This window comes from Molossus molossus, unplaced genomic scaffold, assembly GCF_014108415.1.
Source record: "Molossus molossus isolate mMolMol1 unplaced genomic scaffold, mMolMol1.p scaffold_m16_p_6, whole genome shotgun sequence".
In the NCBI taxonomy this organism is placed as follows: Eukaryota; Metazoa; Chordata; class Mammalia; order Chiroptera; family Molossidae; genus Molossus; species Molossus molossus.
Window position 1 is genome coordinate 44,252,705 of NW_023425399.1, and position 24,757 is coordinate 44,277,461.

Consider the following 24,757-nt stretch of genomic DNA (forward strand, 5'->3'; position numbering starts at 1 on the left):
TTTTTGGTTCCATATAAACTTTTGAAGTACTTGTTCTAATTCTGTGAAGTATGCCGTTGGTATTTTGATGGGGATTGCATTGAATCTATAGATTGCTTTGGGTACTATGGACATTTTAATGATGTTAATTCTCCCAATCCATGAACAGGGTGTGTGCTTCCACTTTTTTATATCTTCCTCTATTTCTTTTTTCAACGATCTGTAGTTTTCTGTGAATAGGTCCTTTATTACTTTGGTTAAGTTTATTCCTAGGTAATTTAATATTTTGCTGCCATGGTTAATGGGATTGTTTTCTTAGTTTCTCTTTCAGTGAGTTCATCTTTGCTGTATAAGAATGCCATCGATTTCTTGACATTCATTTTATATCCTGCTACTTTGCCAAATTCATTTATTAAGTCAAGTGAATTTTTGATGGAATCTTTGGGGTTTTCTCCGTATAATATCATGTCTTCTGTGAATAATGACAGATTCACTTCCTCCTTTCCAATTTGGATCCTTTTTATTTTCCTTCCTGTCGGATTGCTGTGGCTAAGACTTTCAGTACTATGTTAAATAAGAGTCGTGAAAGTGGGCATCCTTGTCTTGTTCCTGTTCTTAAGGAAAATGCTTTTAGTTTTTGCCCATTGTGTATGATGTTGGCTGTAGGTCTTTTATATATGGCCTTTATTATGTCGAGATATGATCCCTCTATTCCCACATTGGTGAGCATTCTTATCAGGAATGGATGCTGGATTTTGTTGAAGGCTTTTTCGGCATCTGTTGATATGATCATGTGGTCTTTATTCTTCATTTTATTTATGTGGTGTATCACGTTTATTGATTTGCGAATATTGTACCAGCCTTGCATCCCTGGGATGAATCCCACTTGGTCATGGTGGATAATTTTTTTGGTGTATTGCTGGATCCGATTTGTTATTATTTTGTTCAAGATTTTGGCATCTATGTTCATCAGAGATATCGGCCTGTAATTTTCTTTCTTTATAGTGTCCCTTTTTGGTTTTGGAATTAGAATTATGCTGGCTTCATAAAACAAGTTTGGAAGTCTTCCTTCTTCTTGAATTTTTTGAAATAGTTTGAGGAGAATGGGTATTAGTTCCTCTGTGAATGTTCGGTAAAACTCTCCTGTGAAGCCATCCGGGCCTCGGCTTTTGTTTGCTGGGAGAGTCTTAATTACATCTTCAATTTCTTCTGTTGTTATTGGTCTGTTCAAGTTTTCTATCTCTTCCTGGTCCAGTTTTGGGAGACTATGTGTTTCTACAAATTTGTCCATTTCACTTAGATTGTCGAATTTGTTGCCATATAATTGTTCATAGTAGTTGTTAACGATCTTTTGTATTTCTGTGGTGTCAGTTGTTACTCCTCCTCTTTCATTTCTGATTTTGTGTATTTGGGTTCTCTTTGTTTCTTGGTGAGTCTAGGTAAGGGTACATCAATCTTGTTTATCTTTTTGAAACACCTAGCTGTTCAATTTTCCAAACACCATTTACTAAAGAGGCTGTATTTACTGTATGCTTTTGCCCCCTTTGTCAAATATAAATTGAGAACATTGTCTTGGTTCCATTTCTGGGTTCTCTATTCTGTTCCATTGATCTATCTCCCTGTTCTTATGCCAGTACCAGGCTGTTTTGAATACAGTCACTTTGTAATATAACCTGAAATCTGGTATTGTGATTCCTCCAAACTTGTTCTTCCTTTTCAAGATTGCTGTGGCTATTTGAGGTCTTTTTTGGTTTCATATGAACTTTTGAAATACTTGTTCTAATTTTGTGAAGTATGCCGTTGGTATTTTGATGAGTATTGCGTTGAATCTATAGATTGCTTTGGGTAATATGGACATTTTAATGATGTTAATTATTCTAATCCATGAACAAGGTATTTGTTTCAACCTTTTTATATCATCTTCTATTTCTTTTTTCAATGACCTGTAATTTTCAGCAAATAGATCTTTTATTTCTTTGGTTAAGTTTATTTTTAGGTATCTTAATTTTTTTTGCCATGAATGTAAATGGGATTAAATGGGTTTTTTTGTTTTGTTTTGTTTTTTTGTTTTTCAGTTTCTCTTTCTGTTAGTTAATCATTGGTGTATAAGAATGAGATTGATTTCTTGATGTTAATTTTGTATTCTGCTACTTTGCCAAATTTATTAAATCTAGTAAATTTTTGATGGAGTGTATTTGGTTTTCTACATATAGTATCACGTCATCTGAAAATAATGATAGTTTGACTTCTTTTTATTCCAATTTGGATTCATCTTATGTTTTCTTCCTGTCTGATTGCTGTGGCTAAGACCAGTACTATGTTAAATAAGAGTGGTGAAAGTGGGCATCCTTGTCTTGTTCCTGTTCTTAAGGGAAATGCTTTTAGTTTTTGCCCATTAATATAATGTTGGTTGTAGGTCTTTATAATGGTGAGATATAATCCCCTTATTCCCAGATTGCTGAGTGTTTTTATCGTAAATGGGTGCTGGATTTTGTCGAAGGATTTTGCAGTGTCTATTGATATGATCATATGATTTTTATATTTCATTTTGTTTATGTGGTATATCACATTTATTGATTTGAAAATATTGTACCAGCCTTGCATTCCTGGGATGAATCTCACTTGGTCACAGTGAGTAATTTTTTTGATGTATTGCTGGATTCTATTTGCTAGTATCTTGTTCAGGATTTTGGCATCTATGTTCATCAGGGATATTGGCCTGCACTTTTCTTTCTTTGTAGTGTCTTTTTGTGGTTTTGGAATTAGAATTATGCTGGCCTCGTAAAACGCGTTTGGAAGTCTTCTTTCTTCTTGAAGTTTTTGAATGGGTATTAGTTCTTCCTTGAATGTTCAGTAAAATTCCCCCATGAAACCATCCTGCCTGGGCTTTTGTTTGCTGGGAGAGTCTTGATTACATCTTCAATTTCTTTTGTTGTTATTGGTCTGTTCAAGTTTTCTATCTTATCCTGGTTCCATTTTGGGAGACTATGTGTTTGTAGAAATTTGTCCATTTCGCTTAGATTGTTGAATTTGTTGCTGTATAATTGTTCATAATATATGTTAACAATTCTTTGTATTTCTGTGGTGTCAGTTATTATTTCTCCTCTTACCTTTCTGATTTTGCGTATTTGAGTTCTCTCTCTTTGTTTCCTGGTGAGTCTAGCTAAGGGTCCATCAGTCTTGTTTATCTTTTCAAAAACCAGCTATTTGTTTCACTGATCCTTTTAATTGTTTTTTTTTTTTTTGGTCTCCATGTCATTTATTTCTGCTTTGATCTTTACTATTTCTTTTCTTCTACTTCCTCTGGGGTTTTTTTGTTTGTTTGCTTTCTAGTTCTTTAAGTTATGAGGTTAGATAGTGTATTAGAAATTTTTCTTGTTTCTTGAGGTAGGCCTTAGTGCTATGAACTTCCCTCTGAGAACTGCTTTCACTGCATCCCATAGATTTTGTGTTGGTGTGTGTTCATTTTCATTGTTTTCCAGGGAGTTTTTAATTTCTTCCCTGATCTCCATGGTAACCCATTCATTGTTCAATAATATGCTATTTAGCCTCCATGTGTTCTAATGTCTTTGCATGTTCTTGTTGCAATTGATTTCTAGTTTCATGCCATTGTGATCTGAGAAGATGCATGATATGGTTTCAATCTTCTTGAACTTGTAGAGATTTAGTCTGTGTCCTATCATGTGGTCTATTTTTGAGAATGTCCCATGTGCACTTGAGAAGAATGTGCAGTTTTAGGGTGTAATTTTCTGTAGATATGTAATATATCCATTTGACTTAGTGCTTCATTTAGAGTTGTGTTTCCTTGTTAATTTATTGTCTACAAGACCTATCCAATGATGTTAGCGAGGTGTTGAAGTCCCCTGCTCTGATTGTATTGCTGTTGATTTCTCCTTTGAAGTCCTCTAGAAGGTGGACTCTATAGGTAATCCTATATTGGGTGTATATATGTTTACCAAGGTCATATCTTCCTGTTGGATAGATCCTTTCTATATTATGTACTGGCCTTCTCTTTCTGTAGTTATGGCTTCCATTTTTAAATCTACTTTATCAGATATGAGTATTGCTACTTCAGCTTTTTATTCCTGTCTGTTTGCTTGGAAGATATTTTTTCCATCCCTTCACTTTCAACCTATGTGAGTCTTTTGTTGTGAGGTGGGTCTCTTGTAAACAACATATATGTGAGTGTTGCTTTCTTATCCAGTCAGGTATCCTGTGTCTTTTCATTGGATCATTGAAACCATTCACATTTAAGGTGGTAATTGATATGTACGTATTTATTGCCATATTTGTTTAGTGTGGTTTATTTTTCTTCCTATTTCTTCCACTAATTACAGCAGTCCTTTTAGCATATCTTGCAGTGGTAGTTTGGTGTTAATATATTCCCCTAGCCTTTTGTTGTTGTTGTTGTCTGGAAAGCTCTTTATTTGACCTTCTAATTTGAATGATAGCCTTGCTGGGTAGAGTAGTCTTGGATTCAGATCCTTGTTTTTTGTGACCTTGATTACTTCATGCCATTCCCTTCTGGCCTGTAGTGTTTCTGTTGAGAAGTCAGCTTAGAGCCTTATGGGGGTTCCTTTGCAGGTAACTGGTTGCTTATCTTTTGCTGCCTTTAGTATTCTCTCTTTGTCTTTAATTTTTGGCATTTTAATCACTATGTGTCTTGGTGTGGGCCTGTTTGTGTTCTTCTTACTTGGGGCTATTTTTGCTTCTTGAACTTGAATGCCTTCTTCCTTCACCAAATTAGGGATGTTTTCTTATAATATATTCCCTAGCCCTTGCTCATTTTCTTCTTCTTTGGGTACTCCTATTATTCGAATATTATTACATTTCCACTTGTCCCACAGTTCTCTTAAGCTGTCTTCCTGTTTTTTAATTGATTTTTTCCTTTTGGTTTTCTGATTGGTTGATTTTTTTTTCTACCCTGTTGTCTAATTCACTGATCAGGTCCTCCGCTTCCTATACTCTGCTGTTTAGTCCTTCCAATGTGTTCTTAATTTATGCTATGTCATTCTTCATTTCTACTTGTTTGGTTTTCTTTTTTTTTTTTATGAATTTTTTTAATTTATTTATTTTTTTGTTACAGATATTTTACCTTTTTACCCCATTGGCACCCCCCACCCCACCCCCCCTCCACCCTGTCCCCGGCTTAGTTGTCCATGTCCATTGGTCATGCATACATGCATATAAGTTCTGTGGTTTATCTCTTCCCACCCCCCCACCCCCCATCCCCTCTTCTGAGGGATTTCAGTCTGTGCCCTACTTCCATGTGTCTGGGTCTACTGTATTCCTCAGACTGTTATGTTCATTATATTCCGTATGTAAGTGAGATCATGTGGTATTTGTCTTTTTCTGCTTGGCCTCTTTCACTTAGGATAATACTTTCCAGGTCCCTCCATGTCGTCTCAAAGGATAAGAGATCTTTCTTTCTTACCGCTGCATAGTACTCCATTGTGTATATGTACCACAGCTTTTTTATCCATTCGTCTACTGGTGGACACTTGGGCTGTTTCCAGATCTTAGCTATTGTAAATAGTGCTGCTATGAACATGGGGGTACATATATTCTTCCTGATTGGTGTTTCAGGCTTCTTAGGGTATATTCCCAGCAGAGGGATCACTGGGTCAAATGGAAGTTCAATTTTTAATTTTTGGAGGTAGCACCATATTGTTTTCCATAGCGGCTGCACCAGTCTGCATTCCCACCAGCAGTGTATTAGAGTCCCCTTTTCTCCACACCCTCGCCAATACTTGTTGTTTGATGATTTGTTGATGGCGGCCATTCTGACAGGTGTGAGGTGATACCTCAATGTTGTTTTAATTTGCATATCTCTGATGATTAGTGATGTTGAGCATTTCTTCATATGTCTCTTGGCCATTTGTATGTCCTGTTTGGAGAGGTGTCTATTCAGCTCCTCTGCCCATTTTTTAATTGGGTTCTTTGTCTTCCTTTTGTGGAGTTGTATGAGCACTCTATACATATTGGAAATTGACCCCTTATCTGATACATCATTGGCAATGATGTTCTCCCATACAGTGGGTTGCCTTTCCATTTTGATGATTGTTTCTTTTGCTGTGCAGAAGGTTTTTAGTTTGATGTAGTCCCATGTGTTCATTTTCTCCTTTATTTCTGTTGCCTTAGGTGATGTATCAGTGAAAATTCTGCTCCGTATGATGTCCGAAATTTTGTTGCCTACATTTTCTTCTAGAATTTTTATGGATTCACGGGTCACATTTAAGTCTTTTATCGATTTTGTGTTTATTTTTGTGTATGGTGTAAGTTGATGGTCTAGTTTCATTTTTTTGTATGTAGCTGTCCAATTTTCCCAACACCATTTATTAAAGAGGCTGTCTTTACTCCACTGTATGCTCTTGCCACCTTTGTCAAATATTAATTGAGCGTATTGCCTTGGGTCCATTTCTGGGTTTTCAGTTCTGTTCCACTGGTCTATATGCCTGTTCTTGTGCCAGTACCAGGCTGTTTTGGTTACAGTCGCTTTGTAGTATAAACTGATATCTGGTATTGTGATCCCACCTACTTTGTTCTTTTTCAAGATTGCTGTGGCCATTCGGGGTCTTTTTTGGTTCCATATGAACTTTTGAAGTATTTGTTCTAGTTCTATGAAATATGTCGTTGGTATTTTGATGGGGATTGCATTGAATCTATAGATTGCTTTGGGTAGTATGGACATTTTAGTGATGTTAATTCTTCCAATCCATGAACAGGGTATGTGCTTCCACTTTTTTATATCTTCCTCTATTTCTTTTTTCAAGGACCTGTAGTTTTCTGCAAATAGGTCCTTTACTTCTTTGTTTAAGTTTATTGCTAGGTATCGTAATTTTTTTGGAGCGATGGTAAATAGGATTGTTTTTTCAGTTTCTCTTTCTGTGAATTCATCTTTGATGTACAAGAATGCCGTCGATTTCTTGATGTTAATTTTGTATCCTGCTACTTTGCCAAATTCATTTATTAAGTCTAATAGATTTTTGATGGAGTCTTTAGGGTTTTCTATGTATAATATCATGTCATCTGCAAATAATGACAGTTTCACTTCCTCCTTTCCAATTTGGATCCCTTTTATTTTTTCTTCATGTCTGATTGCTGTGGCTAAGACTTCCAGTACAATGTTAAATAAGAGTGGCAAAAGTGGACATCCCTGTCTTGTTCCTGTTCTTAATGGAAATGTTTTTAGTTTCTGTCCATTGAGTATGATGTTGGCTGTAGGTCTTTCATATATGGCCTTTATTATGTCGAGATATGATCCCTCTATTCCTACATTGCTGAGCGTTTTTATCAGAAATGGATGCTGGATTTTGTCGAATGCTTTTTCAGCATCTATTGATATGATCATGTGGTTTTTATTCTTCATTTTGTTTATGTGGTGTATCACGTTTATTGATTTGCGAATATTGTACCAGCCTTGCATCCCTGGAATGAATCCCACTTGTTCATGGTGAATAATTTTTTTGATGTATTTCTGTATCCGATTTGCTAATATTTGTTCAGGATTTTGGCGTCTATGTTCATCAGGGATATTGGCCTGTAGTTTTCTTTCTTCGTAGTGTCTTTTTCTGGTTTTGGAATTAGAATTATGCTAGCCTCATAGAACGTGTTTGGAGGTCTTCCTTCTTCTTGAATTTTTTGAAATAGTTTGAGGAGAATGGGTGTTAGTTCTTTTTTGAATATTCGGTAAAACTCCCCTGTGAAACCATCTGGGCCTGGGCTTTTGTTTGCTGGGAGAGTCTTGATTACCTCTTCAATTTCCTTAGTTGTTATTGGTCTGTTCAAGTTTTCTATCTCTTCCGGGAATAGTTTTGGGAGACTGTGTGTTTCTAGAAATTGGTCCATTTCGCTTAGATTGTCGAATTTGTTGCCATATAGTTGTTCATAGTAGTTGTTAACGATATTTTGTATTTCCGTGGTGTTGGTTGTTACTTCTCCTCTTTCATTTCTGATTTTGTGTATTTGGGTTCTCTCTCTTTGTTTCTTGGTGAGTCTAGCTAAGGGTCCATCAATCTTGTTTATCTTTTCGAAAAACCAGCTCTTTGTTTCATTGATCCTTTGAATTGTTTTTTTGGTCTCTATGTCATTTATTTCTGCTCTGATCTTTACGATTTCCTTCCTTCTACTTGCTCTGGGGTTTTCTTTTTGTTTGCTTTCTAATTCTTTAAGTTGTGAGGTGAGACAGTCAATTAGAAATTTTTCTTGTTTTTTGAGGTAGGCCTGTAGTGCTATGAAATTCCCTCTCAGAACTGCTTTCGCTGCATCCCATAGATTTTGTGTTGTTGTGTGTTCATTTTCATTGGTTTCCAGAAAGTTTTTAATTTCTTCCTTGATCTCCTCGGTGACCCATTCATTGTTTAATAACATGCTATTTAGCCTCCATGTGTTGAAATGTCTTTGCATGTCTTGTTGCAATTGATTTCTAGTTTCATGCCATTGTGATCTGAGAAGATGCTTGATATGATTTCAGTCTTCTTGAACTTGTAGAGATTTAGTTTGTGTCCTATCATGTGGTCTATCTTTGAGAATGTCCCATGTGCACTTGAGAAGAATGTGTATTCTGTAGTTTTGGGGTGTAATTCTCTGTAGATATCTATTAAATCCATTTGGTCTAGTGCTTCATTTAGAGTCTCTGTTTCCTTGCTAATTTTTTGCCTAGAGGATCTATCCAGTGCTGTCAATGGGGTGTTGAAGTCCCCTGCTATGATTGTATTGTTGTCGATTTCTCCTTGGAAGTCCTCCAGAAGATTTTTAAATATATTTTGGTGCTCCTATATTGGGTGCATATATGTTTATCAAGGTTATATCTTCCTGTTGGATAGATCCTTTCAATATTATGTAGTGGCCGTCTTTGTCTCTAGTTATGGTCTTCATTTTGAAATCTATTTTATCAGATATGAGAATTGCTACCCCAGCTTTTTTTTGCTTTCCATTTGCTTGGAAAATATTTTTCCATCCCTTCACTTTCAACCTATGTGAGTCTTTTGTTGAGAGGTGGGTCTCTTGTAAACAACATATAGATGAGTCATGCTTTCTTATCCAATCAGCTACTCTGTGTCTCCTTATGGGAGCATTCAATCCATTTACGTTTAAGGTGATTATTGATGTGTACTTATTTATTGCCATTTTTGTTTAGTGTGGTTCTATTTTTCTTCCCATTTCTACTGCTAATTACAGCAGTCCTTTTAACATTTCTTGCAGTGCTGGTTTGGTGCTAATGTATTCACTTAGCTTTTTTTTTGTCTGGGAAAGTCTTTATTTGATCTTCTCTTTTGAATGATAGCCTTGCTGGGTAGAGTAGTCTTGGATTCAGATTCTTGTTTTTCATGACTTTGATTACTTCATGCCATTCTCTTCTGGCCTGTAGTGTTTCTTGTGAGAAGTCAGCTGAGAGCCTTATGGGGTTCCCTGTGTAGGTAACCTGTTGCTTATCTCTTGCTGCTTTTAGGATTCTCTCTTTGACTTTAATTTGTGGCATTTTAATTACTATGTGTCTTGGTGTGGGCCTGTTTGGGTTCTTCTTACTTGGGACTCTCTGTGCTTCTTGAACTTGAATGCCTTCTTCCTTCACCAAATTAGGGAAGTTTTCTCTCACTATTTTTTTGAATATATTCTCTATCCCTTGCTCATTTTCTTCTTCTTCGGGGACTCCTATGATGCGAATATTATTACGTTTCCAGTTGTCCCATAGTTCTCTTAAGCTGTCTTCCTGTTTTTTAATAGTTTTTTCCTTTTGTTTTTCTGATTGGTTGATTTTTTCTACCCTGTCTTCTAATTCACTGATTCGGTCCTCAGCTTCCCCTACTCTGCTTTTTAAACTTTCCAATGTGTTTTTCATTTCGGATATGTCATTTTTTATCTCTTGTTGTTGGTTTTTAATTTCCATTTGGCTTATTTTCAGTGTCTCTATGTCCTTACTCATGCTGTTCAGCTTCCTCAAGATCATGGCTCTGAATTCTAGCTCTGTTAACTTGCCTAATTGCTCCACATTGATCTCATCTTCGGTGGAGGTGTCTTGCTCTTTCATTTGGCTTCTGTTTCTGTGTTTCACCATTTTGGCTATCACTGTGGGCTTTGGAGCCTGCCAAGTTCTCCCTGTGGGTGTTGGTGTTCTGCTGTTTGTGGCTCCCTCTCCTGTGTTTAGATGAGCGAGGGAGGACCCACGTTGAACACCACTGTCAAGTCTTACTTTCCTGGTTAAAGTTGCCAGCCCAGGAAACGTACTGTTATCCTCTAGCTTTTTGCCTGGAGGCTAGCAGTCTAGGTTAATTGATGAGTTTTGGGTTGTCAGTTGATTGAAAAACTCCCTCTGGTGCTCAGCCAAGGGGCTTTCACGAGGGTGGGGCAGATGCTGGTTGTTAGTGAGTCTCAATTAACACTTCAATGGCCCACAGGGTGGGGTTGGATCTCTGAGGGAGGGGCTGCCTCTCCTCAGAGCTCTGGGAAGGAGCAATGTGGCCACCGTCCTGAGTGGCTGCACTCAGCCAAAGCTCTGAGCCCCCTCCAAACCCAGAGTGTCCCGACACAGTTCCAGTCCAGTCTGTCCTCCCTCTGCCGGAGCCCAAGGTGAGTGGCTGTGGCTGTTTCAGCCTCTGTCCCGGCTGCGCTGTGGAGCCGCCTGGGAGTGTAACCCGAGGGCGCTGCTCCCAGCTAAGGCCACTGCCGAGCTGCCGACCGTGGGCTCCCAGCCCCGTCTCGCGCCTTCGCAAGCCTACCGGGATGGAGTCAGTGTCCCTCGTTGTATGGTCCTCGCAAGCTGCTTTTCTGTTGGTTTTTCTCGTCGATTTGTCTGTGTTATAGTTGTAATTCCAGTTTGGTTCTGGGAGACGGTCTGTGTAGCTCCGTTCACTCCGCAGCCATTTTACCTCTCTGCTTGTTTGGTTTTCAATGTTTCTATATCTTTACTCATGGTGCTGATGTTCGTACTCATATGTTGAGCTTCCTCAAGATTATGGCTCTGAACTCTACCTCTGATAATTTGCTTAGCTGCATTTCATTTATCTTACATTTGATAGAGTTCTCTTGTTCTTTCATTTGGGATTCGTTTCTTTGTTTCACCCTTTGGCTCTCTAAGTGGGTTTTGGAACCTGTCTAATTTCTCTGTGGGTGTTGCTGTTCTGCTGTTTGTGGCTCACTCTACTGGGTTTGGATGGGCCTGGGTGAGCCCATGTTAAGCACCACTGTCAAGTCTTACTTTCCTGTGTAGATTTGCAAGCCCAGGAAAGGTTCAGTTATCCTCTAGCTTTTTCTTGGAGAGTAGTAGTCTCAGTTACTAAGTGCCTTGGAATGTATCTCTGGTGTTCTACCTGAAAGGATTTCCAGAGTGTGGGATAGATGCTTGTTGTTAATGAGCCTCAATTTGCATTTCTTTTGCCTCACCTGGAAAAGGCTGAATCTTTGAAGGGGGCGGGGGCTGCTGCTTTTCCTCACAGCTCTGGGAAGGAGCACACTGGAATCTTTGAAGCGGGGAGGGGGGTGGGGGAGGTGGGGGTGTGGGGGGCTGCTTTTCCCCACAGCTCTGGGAAGGAGCACACTGGCCACAGTGCTTTGTCGCCACAACTCAGCCAAAACTCTGAGTGCCCTCCAAATCCCAGGTTTCCCCACAGAGTTCCAGCCCAGTATGCTCTCCCTCTGACATAGCCCCCAGGTGAGTGGCTGTGCCTATTTTAGCGGTCTGTCCAGGCTCTCTGCGCTGTGGAGTGAGCTTGGTCTTTATTCCCCAAGGGTGTTGCTCACAGCTAAGACTGCTGCAGTCCATGGGCTTCCAGCTCACCACCCTCTCATGCCTCTGCAGACCCTACCAGTATCCCTGGTTATATGGTCCTGTCCTGCTGCTTCTCTGTTGCTTTTTCCGAGGATTTGTCTTTATTTTCGTAGTAATTCCATTTGTTCCTGGGAGATCATCTGTGTAGCTTCCATTCACTCCGCCTCCATTTTCACATCCTCTATGCCTATCTTGTGCGCAGCTAGGTGGCACAGGCCTCTCTGTTGCCCACACCCTGCAGGTCCCGAAGGTAACTTGATCGCTTGTTTTCTTTGGGAACCGGGCTCTATGCCTGTCTTATGGACTGCTGGGTCTCACAGGCCTCTCTGCTGCTTCAGCACCCTGCAGGTCTCGGGAGTGACTATATGGCACAGGCCTGTCTCGTGCCCCCACACCCTGCAGGTCCTGTGGGCAGGCAGCTGTATTGCACCAGTCCCTCAGGCTTCCCACCACTCTTGTAGGCTGCTGAGTTGCACAGGCCTCTCTGGTGCCGCAGTACCCTGCAAGTCCCACAGGCGGGCAGCAGGATTGTACTAGTCCCTCTGGAACCCTGGCTTCCCAGTGGTGTTGTGAACTTCTGGACTGCACAGTCCTATGTGGAGCCCCAGGCCCTGCCACTGGGGGCTGGGGAGTGCTGCTGCCTCATGGGGCTCAACTCCTGCTCAGCTTTTGCTGTGTTTTGGGGGATGGGTCTCAGCTGCTGATCTGTGCTTCTGTTTCCTGGTGATGGGTATCTTCTCCCCATCTTCTGTTGCTGTGGGTATATCTTGACTCTGATTGGGCTGCTACTCTGGAGGAGAGTGCTGGGGACCTGGCTATCTGTGACTTCCACGAGCGGCACCTTGGGAGCTCCACTACTGTGCATTACTCTGTGTTGACACAGATTGTCCACTGGTCCGTTGGTGTCTGGTGCACTGGTGGCTCAGGTTGCTGGGCCCTAGCCTCTCCCACTGCCTCCTCCCAGGGAAGACCCAGGATCTTCCAAAATGGTGCGACCTTCCTGTAGTGCAGGGAGAATCGGTACAAGGTAGCCGGCTTCTCCCTGTCTACAGCACAGGAACCTTCTGTTCTGAGTCTCTGCACTGCATGAGTTTGGTCGTCCACCTTCATGTCCACTCACACTCTCTCACACACTAGCTCACTCTCTCACACACTCACCCTCCTCTGGTTTTGCCTGCCACAATCTGGTATATTTAACTTCTTAATTTTGATAGTGGTTATTTTTGTAAAATCTATTGCTAGCATCATACTTAATGGTAAAAGATTGCATCTTTCCACCAAGGTCGGGAACCAGGCAAGAATGTCTGCTCTCACCACTTCTATTCAAAATTATACTAGAAGTTCAAGCCAGTGCAAAAAGACAAGAAGAGAAACAGCATCTGGATTAGAAAGGAACAATTAAAACTCTCTTTTATTTGAAGATAGTAATCTAGAATCTACAAAACAGCTATTAGAACTAACAACTACTTTGGCAAGTTGCTAAATATATACAAAATTAATATGCAAAATATAATTTTATCTGTATATGACAGCAATGAACAATTAGAAATTAAAATAAATATTATTTACAATAGTACAAATATACAAAATACTTAGAGATAAATCTGACAAAAGATGTTTAAGGCCTGTGTATATTGAAAACTATAAAATATTTCTGAGAGAATGTAATTAGACTTAAATAATTGAAGAGCTATCCTGACACCCCATGTTCGTGGTTGAAGACTCAATATTGCCATATGTGAATTCTTCCCAAATTGTTTAATGCAATCCCAGTAAAAATTTCTGAAGGAATTTTTATATAAATTGAAATATTCATTCCAAAATTCATACAGAAATGTAAAGAATCAAGAGTAGCCAAAACAACTTTGGAAAAAGAACAAAGTTGTAGGACTAATACTTCTGATTTCAAGACTTACTATTAAGTTCTTGCAATTAGGACAATGTAGTAATGGTGTCAGTGTCAACAAATTGATTAATGGAGCAGAACAGAAGATCCATATATAGACTCAGCAAAAAGCAGACCACTGCTGGGTTGCAGAGTGTCATAGGATGGGGGTTGGGGGGCATGTAGAAACACAAAAGCTTTTAAGGGTGATGTGTATGCTCATTATTTTTATTGTGGTGATATTTTTACAGGTGAATGCATAGGTCAGAACTTTTCAAAAGGTACACTTTAAATATATGCAGTTTACTATAGGTCAGTTATACCTCAATAAAGCAGTTTTAAAAACCTAGTGCAGCTTTTAATTTGCACAGAAGAATAAAAGTATTTTATGTTAGTTATTATTACTAACATCTATAGAAAATTAGGAAATGCCAGCATTGTGCAAAGCATCTCTCTCCCTCTCTTTCTTTCTCTCTCTAGCTTACTTATTTATCCTTATTTTATTCTCATAACAACCCAATGAGGTAGGTGCTGCTCTTAGCCCCTTTTTCCAGATGAGGAAACTGAGGCCCCATAACATTCTCATTGTCACACAGCCTATAAACAGTGGAGCCAGGATCTGAACCAGGCAGTTTGCGTCAGAGCTTGGGCTCTGAGCCACTGAGGCGATGATTACTTTTCATGTTTTCCAATTGTGATTTACAGGGAAAAGTTGCAGAAGAAGCCTCAATTAAGGAACTTTCACCAATAGTCCAAAGTGGAAATACTGGTGAAATTGAGGTAGGGTTTGCACAAGGCTTTGTGTACTGCCTGTGTGGCCCCAATGTGGTTCAGTCCTTGCCATCTGAGTCTGTGACCTTTTCTCTTCCAGGCTCCCTGCTGCTATCTTACAAATTGATATCTGCCACCTCCTTTAGGGCCTACTCCACAAAACTTCCCTCAATTAACTTCTACTGCACTGTGACTAATCCTCTATTCCCTATCTCTTGCACAGCTCAGACCTAGAAGTTACATTTTCTACATTAGCTATCTGAAACAATTTTAGTAAAATTGACTTTACTAAAATTGATTTCTCTTTTTTCCATTGTCCACAGAGAAGACATTTTGTAGGGGAAAAACATTTGTAAGACTTTTCTGCAATTTCATGTATCATAGGTACATATGTACTCCCATACACACACTTACATGCATATGTCATTTATCTGCATCCCAGGTTCTAGTAACTGCTCTTCCTGTGACAGATTTGGGCCAACCATGGTGGCATCTTCTGCCAGTTACTGTTCCTGGGCACTTCCTCACCTTTGTTGGTTTTCCTTCACCCTGCCCACATCTTCACATAAGGTCCTTTGTTAAACCTGCTTTGTCCACTCCATTGGTTTGTATGGCCTGTTTCTTGCTAGAAACCTGAGAATTCAGGTAGAGATTGGTAGGGTTCTGTGAACACTGCTTAGGATTTTGAACTTTTCTTAAGGAGCAGAGGAAGGCTGTAAAGGTTTTAAGTGGGAGACTGATATGATCAGACATTCTTATTCCCCAGTGATGACTATAGTTATGAACTTTCAGTGGATTCCCAAGCGCCTCTTGTTGGAATGAGTCAGCCCGAAAGTCTACAGAGCCCTTGACGGGGGAACAGGGAACAGGAAGTTGAGTGATCCTTGGAGGCTCTGGGACAAATTCACTGAACATTAATCTCAGATATTCAAATTCTGAGAGAGGACCAGATTACTACTCCTCTCTCCTCTTCAGACTCTGACCAACTAAGTCTTCATAGAAGTCAGCTAGAGATTAAAAAAACAAAACACAACAAAAAACACCACTTTATTATATGGCTAAACCTGAACTGGACGTGTAACATAAATGAATTTACTACTTCCTCCTACTGGATTAAATGTACACACCTGGCTGTAGGCAGGCCTCACCTTTGGGGCAGCATCTGCCCTTCTGGGGTAAGTGCATGGAGGAGAAGAGAATGCATGCTTCCTGGAGAAGGGTGTGCTGCTAGAAGGAGAGTGCACTAGGCAGGTACAGAACAGAGTCATTTTATGAGTCTCACTTTATCATGCTCTGTGGGACCCTACACCTGTGCTTCTGGCACTGCTCATTCCTCAGCACCCTGAGGAGGAGGAGTTCAAGTTCCTGGTCTTTCTCTGGTGTTGTACCTGCAATCAGGTCAGAATCTTTGGGGACCAGCCATCAGCCAATGACTGAAGTCAGCTGGAGAATCAGTGTCCTAGTTCCTTTGATTCTTAGTTGAGTTCTCCATGGTCTCCCCAAGATCTTGGCAGAATTGAGTCCACAGTGGTAACATACTCATTAAATTCTCTGCATTTCTTCCCTTCCTTGCCTCACTTTTCTACTCCCCTTGCAGAATTTCCTGGCTTCCCTCCCCAAAGAAACTTAGCTCAAAGTTTGCTTCTGGGTAAACCCACATTAGGGCACTCACTTCCCATGCCTTGGGAAGGAGAGAGTCAGGCATGCATCACAAGAGAGCTGTTTTCTCTTCAGTATTTCTAAAGGGGTAGTCATTCCTTTAGGAACACCACAAGGGTGTGGTGGGGCACAGGATGTGCCCCACTGCCTTAGACGTACTGGAACCCCAGAGGGCATCTGGGTCAACAAGATGGATATTGATCTCCCATGTTTATTGCCTCTTCCTTCTGGGAAAAACAACAAAAAACACTGAAATGACAGTAAAGAAATAAGAAGGGCCCACATTTACAAAGGCAATGGGACTGGGAGAGATGTTAGAGAATGAGCACTTCAAAATGTTTGGAGCCAAGAAAATCAATGGTGGAGTTGACACTGGCTCAGTACTGCTGTGGAAGGTGGGTAAGGACTGGTCTGAAACATGGGATCTGCTGACAGTCTGTTATAATGTATCAGGACACCAGGATCCTTGCAGACAGCACTGATCTTGTCATCTAGCCGCCAAGTGAAATGACAAGATGACTGTTCTCTGGAGAAACCGAACAGAAGCAGCTCCAAATTCAGAGTCAGACTGCACACATGAGACTGTGTAATGGGGGAAGCACGGAGAATAGAAGAATAAGTGGAATTTTCTATTTCAAATGGAGGACCCTCTGAACTTCTCCTCCTGCCATCTTCTCCAAAGGCCAAAAGTCAGGTCTTTGTATTAGTTTTTTATTGCAACTGCAACAAATTACCACAAATTTAGTATCTTAACACAACATAAATTTATTATCTTGCAATTCTGGATGTCAGACACTCCAAACAGCTTTTACTGTGCTAAGATCCAGGTGCAAGGAGGGTCCTCTCCCTTCTGGAGGCTCTAGGGGAGAATTCATACCCTTTCCAGCTTCTGAAAACCACTTGCATTTCTTGGCATATAGCCCCTTCCTCCATCTTTAAAGCTGGTGGCTATGGTATCTTCCAAACTCTCTTTAACTTTTACCCTCCTACCTTTCTCTTACAAGGACTCTTATGATTTGGGCCTACCCAGATAATCCAAGATAATCTCCTATCTTAGAATCCTTAATTTATTGACACCTACAAAGTCTCTTTTACCCCGTAAAGTAACATCCACAGGTTCTGGGGATTAGGCCATGCACATCTTTTGGGACTACTGTTATGTCTACAAAGTCCCTCAAGCTGGTGACTAGAGAACATAATTCCCCTCAAAACCTGAAAGGCCCAAAGAAAAGTTCTCCAGATAATGTCCCTAGAGGTGGTTGCCCAATAAAATGCCAGGTCTGTGCTTGATCACCCCATGAAGTGCCCATTTAGCTGTTGAGTTTTGCTACCTACCATGCGCTGTTGGTTTTATGAAGCTAGAAAAGTGCTCCAGTGATAAAAGGGTTTTATACAAAGAAGACAACTGAAAGACCTGGAAATTAAACAAGAGCTGTGAAACAGGAAAGCAGGTGGTTCAGCAGGCAGGTGAGCAAAGTTAAATCAGAGGATGGGGAGAGAAGTGAAGCCATAGATTATCTCAAATGCTTGGTTCTCTGGAAAATAATATTGAGAAGCATGTGGCAAATCTGACAAGCATGTGAAAGAAAATTAGGAAAAAAAGAGAAAACAAAGTACACATATGAGAACACAGTCATATCATACTTCTTTGCTCAGGAACAGTGATAACTACATATTTATAATAATGTAAATACTGCTTTAACCTGGAATTGAATTGTGCTAAAATTATATTGAAGGATGGGAGTTATGATAAGGGGAAGGGGGTAGTGTAAGGGGGTTACATCTGCCCATCACATTAATATCCAAAAGGGAATTTTAAAAACTGACAAATTAAGAAATAATAGTGTAAGCATATATTCAGAAATATAGAGGTGAATACCCAAAGAAATGAGAAAGTTGAAAATGCTAGCCAATGGGGAGAGGGACTTGGGGGGTTAGGGGACTCCTGATTATGTTTTTAGTGCAAGTACTATTTTAATTTTTACTAAGTGCATGTATTACTTTGACTTAAAAGAACTCTGAGAAGGATCTCAGAAGGAACGTTTTCCTCTACTGAGATGTAACACCTTCTTCGATACCTTTAAAATGAGACCAAAGATCTCAGTGCTAAGTTTCCAGGTGGCGATGGGCAATTGGACCTCCCAGGCTTCAACTTACCACCAAACCACCTGAACAGTCCTAAGACCCAATAATTCTTTTAGCACAAAATCACAATGAAAACACTTTTTGGAACAGAGGTATTTTTCTTATGGAATTAACATGTATATAATACTACCATGCTCTAACCTCTACCCAGTGATGCAGTTAAAATATGCCTCCTATATCAAAGGCCAACTGAAACCATTTGTTTTTCTGACCTTCATGTGAGAACTTAAGTTTCAGTCCTCTTATAAATTTTAAAAATTTTATTAACAACATCTCCTTAAAACGAGGCCTGGCTCAGGATAATCTGTTTTAGGTGAGACAGTCACAGCTGTCCTAGGAATGTAGAGGTGATACAACCACTAACCATTAAACTGCAGAAGATGAATAGGATTCCCATTTGGTTCCTCCTCTTTCCTTGCTCTAGGACTTAGAAAATCTCCATCTAGAATCCACTGAAAATGATATAAATTATTGTGTCAGTAGTGTGAGCCCAGCATCCATCTCACTGCCTGGGGAGACCAACTACTTCCGCCCCATCTACATGGGAGCCGCTGCTGCTTTTTGTATTCAGCTGTTTTGTATTGATGAGAAGCATGAAGCAAGGCAAGTACTGATTTCCAGGTTTTCTGTTACGGTAAGACATTCTTATGGTGTTGATGGCCCAAAGTTTAAATCTCGCAGAGTCATTGGTTTCCAAACCTGCCATATCCTAATCTAAGAAGCTTTTTATGTATTCATTAAATTTTTTTTTCTTTTATTGATTTTATATAGAGAGGAAGGGAGAGAGAGAGGGGGAGAGAGAGAGAGAGAGAGAGATAGAAACATCAGTGAGAGAGAACATCAATTGGTTGCCTCCTGCATGCCTCTCACTGAGGATCGGGCCCACAACTGGGGCTTGTGCCCTGACTGAAAATCAAACCGGCGACCTCTTGGTGCATGGGTCAACACTCAACCACTGAGCCACCCTGGCCAGGCTCCTGAGAAGCTTTATAAAAAGCACAGATTCCTTAGTCCCCCTCCCAGAGATTCCAGTTCATAAAATTTGGGTAAGGCCCACAGCACTGGGCTTCCCAGGATCTGGCTCACCTATGTAACAAGTGGGGATCTGGAAAATGATCTCTTATGTAACTACATGCTGCTCTCCATTCTCTAAAGTTTTTATTTTGGAGAAACTTGGGATTTAGGTTGCTGCTTGTCTGGAGTTTTTTTTGGTTACAATTCATAGAAAGTCCAACTCAAACTAGCTTTGAAAAAATGGAATAATGGTTTTACATAACAAAGGATATATTTTGTAACAGGACTGATTTTCAGTAGAGCTTGATTCAGGACTTAGATAACCCAATCAAGGACCAAATTTGTCTCACCTACCTCCCAGCTCTGGCTCCCTGCTATGGCCCCATTCTCAGAGCAGTGTCTCCATCTGGGGCTAAAAGAGTAGACAGTGGGCTCGGGCTCTGCACTAAAAGCTTGTGAGGAGGACAGTCTGGTTTGGACCTACCTTTCCAGCCAAAGCTCCTTTGGCCCAATCAGGCTGTGTGTTCCTTCTTGAGCTGATGGCTGGGGCCAGGCTAGACCACTTAGTCCCTTGCCTCAGTCTCTGTGCACAATCTGGAGCTGGAGTCTGGGAGGGAGGTTAGTGGGACACCAAACAATGATCTAGGGCAAGGAGTCATGGTGCCACGCTGGCGACTCAGTCACCCCACTTTGTGATTCTCCAGAACACCCAAGTTCAGTGCCTGCTGCCTCTTGTAGACTAGGTATAGACCCTGCCCTCAATGCCTAGATTCCACACTTCCTTTAGAGTACCCACCTACTCTTCCATTTTGTCCCCAGAACAATCTCAAGGAGGAATAGACTGGCCCATTTTGATAGACTGGAAGGTTCTGGAATATTTTTTAGGTGACCAATAGCACTTTTGGGGATTTCCTCTTTAGAGAATGTATTTAAACATATTCCCGGTCTCCTGGCCTCGCTTTGAACTGTTTTACTTATGCTTTTTTCCTCTTAAAGTTTTTGATTTCTTTGGACATCTGGAAGGTTGAAATGGGAAATCCTTTTGTTTTAATTATATTGTAGACATCCAAAAAGCCTATAAACCCTTCTATATTTGTTGTGTATATTTATTTTTCCCTTTGCATTCAGATATGATTGTGCTTAGAATGGGATTTTTAAATTTTCGAGCAGGAATTTGATGACCCATTACAGTTTGCCTGTGCATATACATTGCAGCTGGTCAGAACATCTTTTGCACATAAAAGAGAAAAGGATCAGAGTAGCTTATAATATGCCCATATCCCCTCCCCACTCATCTCTCTTCCAAAAAGCCAGGGAGGGATCATATCTACAGAATGACTATCTTGCTTTTTGAATGTGCAGAGATTATTAATTGCTGCAATAGTACCTTCAGTTCTAGAAAAATACTTTATTACTGATGTACAAAGCTTATGACTTCTGCAAAAGCTTAATTAATGTGATTAATGTTTAACTAGACACAATTTCTGACTAGTGGTTGGCTACTCACTGCCTGAGGGAAAGCAATATATCTCTTTAAATATACACCGATGCTGTATTTGTTTGCAGGTCAGTGACTGTGCTTTCTGTTTGTTTACAGGTCATTGGACTTTATGAATTTTGTTTTCAGTCTCTTTCCTGTAAGTACATGCTGAATTTTGAGGAACATAATTGATTTTGTAAGCTAGAAAAGTGAAATGCCATACCCATTGTCCAAACATTTAAAATGCTCTGAGTATAGAGGTTTCAACTGCTCCTGTGTTCTGATAGTAAGGTTAACTGACATGGCATGAACTCTTAAAAATAGAAAATATTGCCATTTTTGATAATTTTTCAGTCCTGCTGCTTTAATAGTTTTCTTTCAATGAATAATTTCTTTTAGAGATAGCATTACCAGTGGGGTTTTTTTGTTGTTGTTGTTGTTTTTTTTTTAAGAATCAAATCATTAATAGAATGCTGGTAAGTACATGAAAATGTCAGAAATTACACTGAAGTGAATTGACTATTATATTACTTTATTGCTTATATTAGCCCAAAGAATTCTGAGACTGTTAATATTGCTTTTCTGCTGACAGGAAAGTGGGTATTTGTGGTTGATTTTCTGCTTGGTCCTGTCTGACTTAGTGCCTGATGTGTAGGAGGGGCTCCCCCAGGCACACCTCCAAATACTAACAAGATACTCCATTTCAGGGTGTCCTGGCCTTTTTCTCCATTTTTGTTTCATTGTTGTCAAGGGATAGCGATTCTATCCAACATTTTATCACTTCATTGGGGGAAGAAAGTGGGGAAGGGAGATAACTGAGGGACACAGTGGATTTTTATAAAGACTTTTTCTAGCCCTGGCCGGTTTGGCTCAGCGGTTAGAGCGTCGGCCTGCGGTCCGGAGAGACCTGGGTTCGGTTCCTGCTAAGGGCACGTACTTCGGTTGCAGTTTGTCCCCGGCCCTGGTTGGTCGTGTGGGTGGCAGCCACTCGATGTGTCCCTTCACGTCGATGTTTCTCTCTCTCTCTCTCTTCCTCCCACTCTATCTGTACAAAAAATGGAAAAATATCCTCGGGTGAGGATAAAAAAGAAAAAAAAAAAAAAAAAGACTTTTTCTATGCTGGCCTGTCAGTTAAGTAAAGTTAACAACTAATTTCAAGCAAAGTATCTACTGCTTTATTTTTCCTTGATATTCTTTATAATGAAGCAAAAAACAAATATGGTTGAATTATGTTGCCGGAAAGCTATGTGATCATAGATTATATTTCCTTGTTTGTTAATATAATGAAGCCTTACAATAATGTTCTCCATCATATTTTTAAAAAAAATTATTTTAAGACATTTGAAGCTTCTAAAACAATGTAAATTATTCTAAAATAGGATTTACAAAGTCAGTTTCCTTCAGAGATGGCCCAAAGTTGTTTCAGTAAGCTTAATTCATTCCTATTTTGAAGTCCATGTAAAATTAGCATTACAAAAGCAGTGCTGGATTTATAAAGGTAAAAGAAATGTTTACTTTTAATTTATTTTTTAAAATCCTCATCCAAGATATGTTTTTATTGATTTTGAGAGAGAGAGAGAGAGAGAGAGAGAGAGAGAGAGAGAGAGAAACATCAATCGGTTGCCTCCTGCATACGCCTGACCTGTGATCAAACCCATAACCTAGGTATGTGTCCTAATCGACAATTGAACCCACCTTTGGTACAAGGGATGACACTCCAACCAGCCAAACCACCCAGCCAGGGCAAGACATGTTTACTTTTAAATTCTATTTTATTTCAGGATATGAGAAGACAGGAACAAAATACCTTCATTACTTTATTCTTAGACCTTCAGATCCCAGTCACAGCAACTCATTACAGTCTCCTCCTCCCAGAGGAAGCCCACCGAGACTTGCCCCCAATCTTTATTTGTAGCTCTGAGTACTCAACAACTTGACTCTAATGTCCCCCAAAGGAGCTGTGTTGTTTTGCTAGAAAAAGGAAAATTAGGTCAAACAATGGTTCACTCTTTGGGGTTGCAAAAATGTCCCCAGGGTTTTAGATTAACACAAGTAATAATACCTTCACAAGGTTTGGGAGAAGGCAAGATCACAGTGTGACATATTAGGTCTGGGAAGAGCAGGCTATTTCTGCGGGCACCAGGCAGAGGGTTAAATGGGAAGTGTGGAGCACAACCGGCCTGAGGCAGCGCTGTGCAACAGACAGCAAACTGGGAGCTGTATATGTAGTTATTCTAAATGTTCCAGCAACCACATTAAAAAAATGTAAAAAGACACAGGTGAACTCAATTTTAATAATGTATTTTATTTAACTCAATATGTGCAAAATTTAATCATTTTAACATGTAAACAATATGAAAAATTATTTTACACTCTTTTTCTCAGTTTTTGAAATTCAGTGTATATTTACACTTATAGCCTATCTCAATACAAACAGTAACTTTTCATCAGAAATAATGATCTGCATTTAGATTTTATAAAATTTCCAATAGATTCATTTTCACAAATTGTTCTAAACATACATAAAACTTCTCTAATAACTGAATTCAGTATCAGTTTTTAAATTAAATTAAAATTTTAGTTCCCTAGTCACACTAGCCACATTCCAAGTGCGTGGTGGCCAGATGTGGCTACTGGCTATCATTATGGATAGTGCAGATCTAGAAGGTAAGTGGCAGCTGTCAGGATATGTGGATCATTCTGTGCCTGCTAACTAAACCCACTGCCCAGGTCAAACATGTCCTTAGATCTGTTCACCCAAATGGGATCATGTCATGATGAAATACATTTGTTCATGTATAATCGCAGAATTTTAGAATGGAAAAGTCCTGGAGTACTACCCTCTCATCTCACAGAGGAGGGGACCACAGCTGGTACAATACCGGTTAGTAAGCCTTTGCTGTGACACCACATTGCCTCATTTACTCCTGATTGCAAGTGAATTTGAAAGGGCAAATGTCCTTAAGCTGAAAATCTACTTCCACAAAAGAGCTATGCTGTATGGGTTCCATTGTTCACAATGTTCATTTATTCAAGTTTCAGTCAGACTTTTATCGAACTCTGATGGTTGATTATCCCCCTGAGTTTTATAGGATTATTTTCCAAATTATAAGAAAGTTTAATTTGAATACCCTCTCCTTTACACATTTTGCTTCCTATTTTCTTTCTTGTTTTACAGCAGGAATATGTTTAGTGTAGTGATAAGTAATTTCTGAATGTCTTTCCTTGTGTACTGCTCCAACATGTTAGGACAAGAACTTCTGCCTCATTTCTCTGCCGCATCTCACCCCTGAGTTTGTCCTCATCCAGAACTTTGTGAAGATAGTCCCCTTCAACAACTGCACCCTGGAGCAGGATCTCTATGTCTTCCATAGGGCTGGATTGCTCAAGTAAGTAGATGCATGTTTGGCCAAAAGACTATCCATGAAGTTAAAAATGAGAATGGAATAAGGAGACTTCTACCATTTCAATTTAATGATTTATTTTTAAAATTGTCTTATTGGCAGAGGGCTTGATGAAGGATTTTAACCGGTACATTTATGTACAGAGTCATATTAAGAAGTTACTTGTCCAGTCAGGTATTAAAACATATCAAAACAATGCCATGTTGACAAATTCTATGGATAGAACAATGTAATTCAAGGAACTCCTACTATATAGGCCCCAATATAGTAAGAATTTAGAGTGTGCATGTGTGTGTATAAAGGTATGTCTAGACACATGTATATGACAAAATTTCTGTCACAGCAGTGAGAAAAGGAATGTTTATTCTGTAAATGGTGGTACAAAAATAAGGATAAAAATGTTCTTCATAGCCTACAGGAAAATAGATTCCCAGGTGATTGAAGAGTTAAATGTGAATATTAAAAACAAAATTTAGATAATAAATCCATAGTGCCAAATTCTGAGAATACAACAATGAACAACATACAGATATGTTCCTGATACTTTCAAAGCTTATAAACACTTGCATCAATGTAAACCTGCAGCTATGATGGGTGTACCAGCAATGGGTATGTGGTTATATAAATGTGGTTTCATTGGGACATTCAGCCCC

The 24,757-nt window shown here is 39.7% G+C and overlaps 1 protein-coding gene across 1 annotated transcript in view; it reads left to right on the forward strand.

Annotated features, from left to right (window-relative positions):
* CFAP61 (cilia and flagella associated protein 61) overlaps positions 1-24,757 on the forward strand; it is a 551,989-nt gene that overhangs the window by 147,032 nt on the left and 380,200 nt on the right. Inside the window, exons 9-12 of the mRNA XM_036245530.1 lie at positions 14,337-14,411; positions 18,631-18,809; positions 20,818-20,857; positions 23,950-24,089. Coding sequence (XP_036101423.1) covers positions 14,337-14,411; positions 18,631-18,809; positions 20,818-20,857; positions 23,950-24,089 — 434 coding nt within the window. The remainder of the gene's footprint in view (positions 1-14,336; positions 14,412-18,630; positions 18,810-20,817; positions 20,858-23,949; positions 24,090-24,757) is intronic.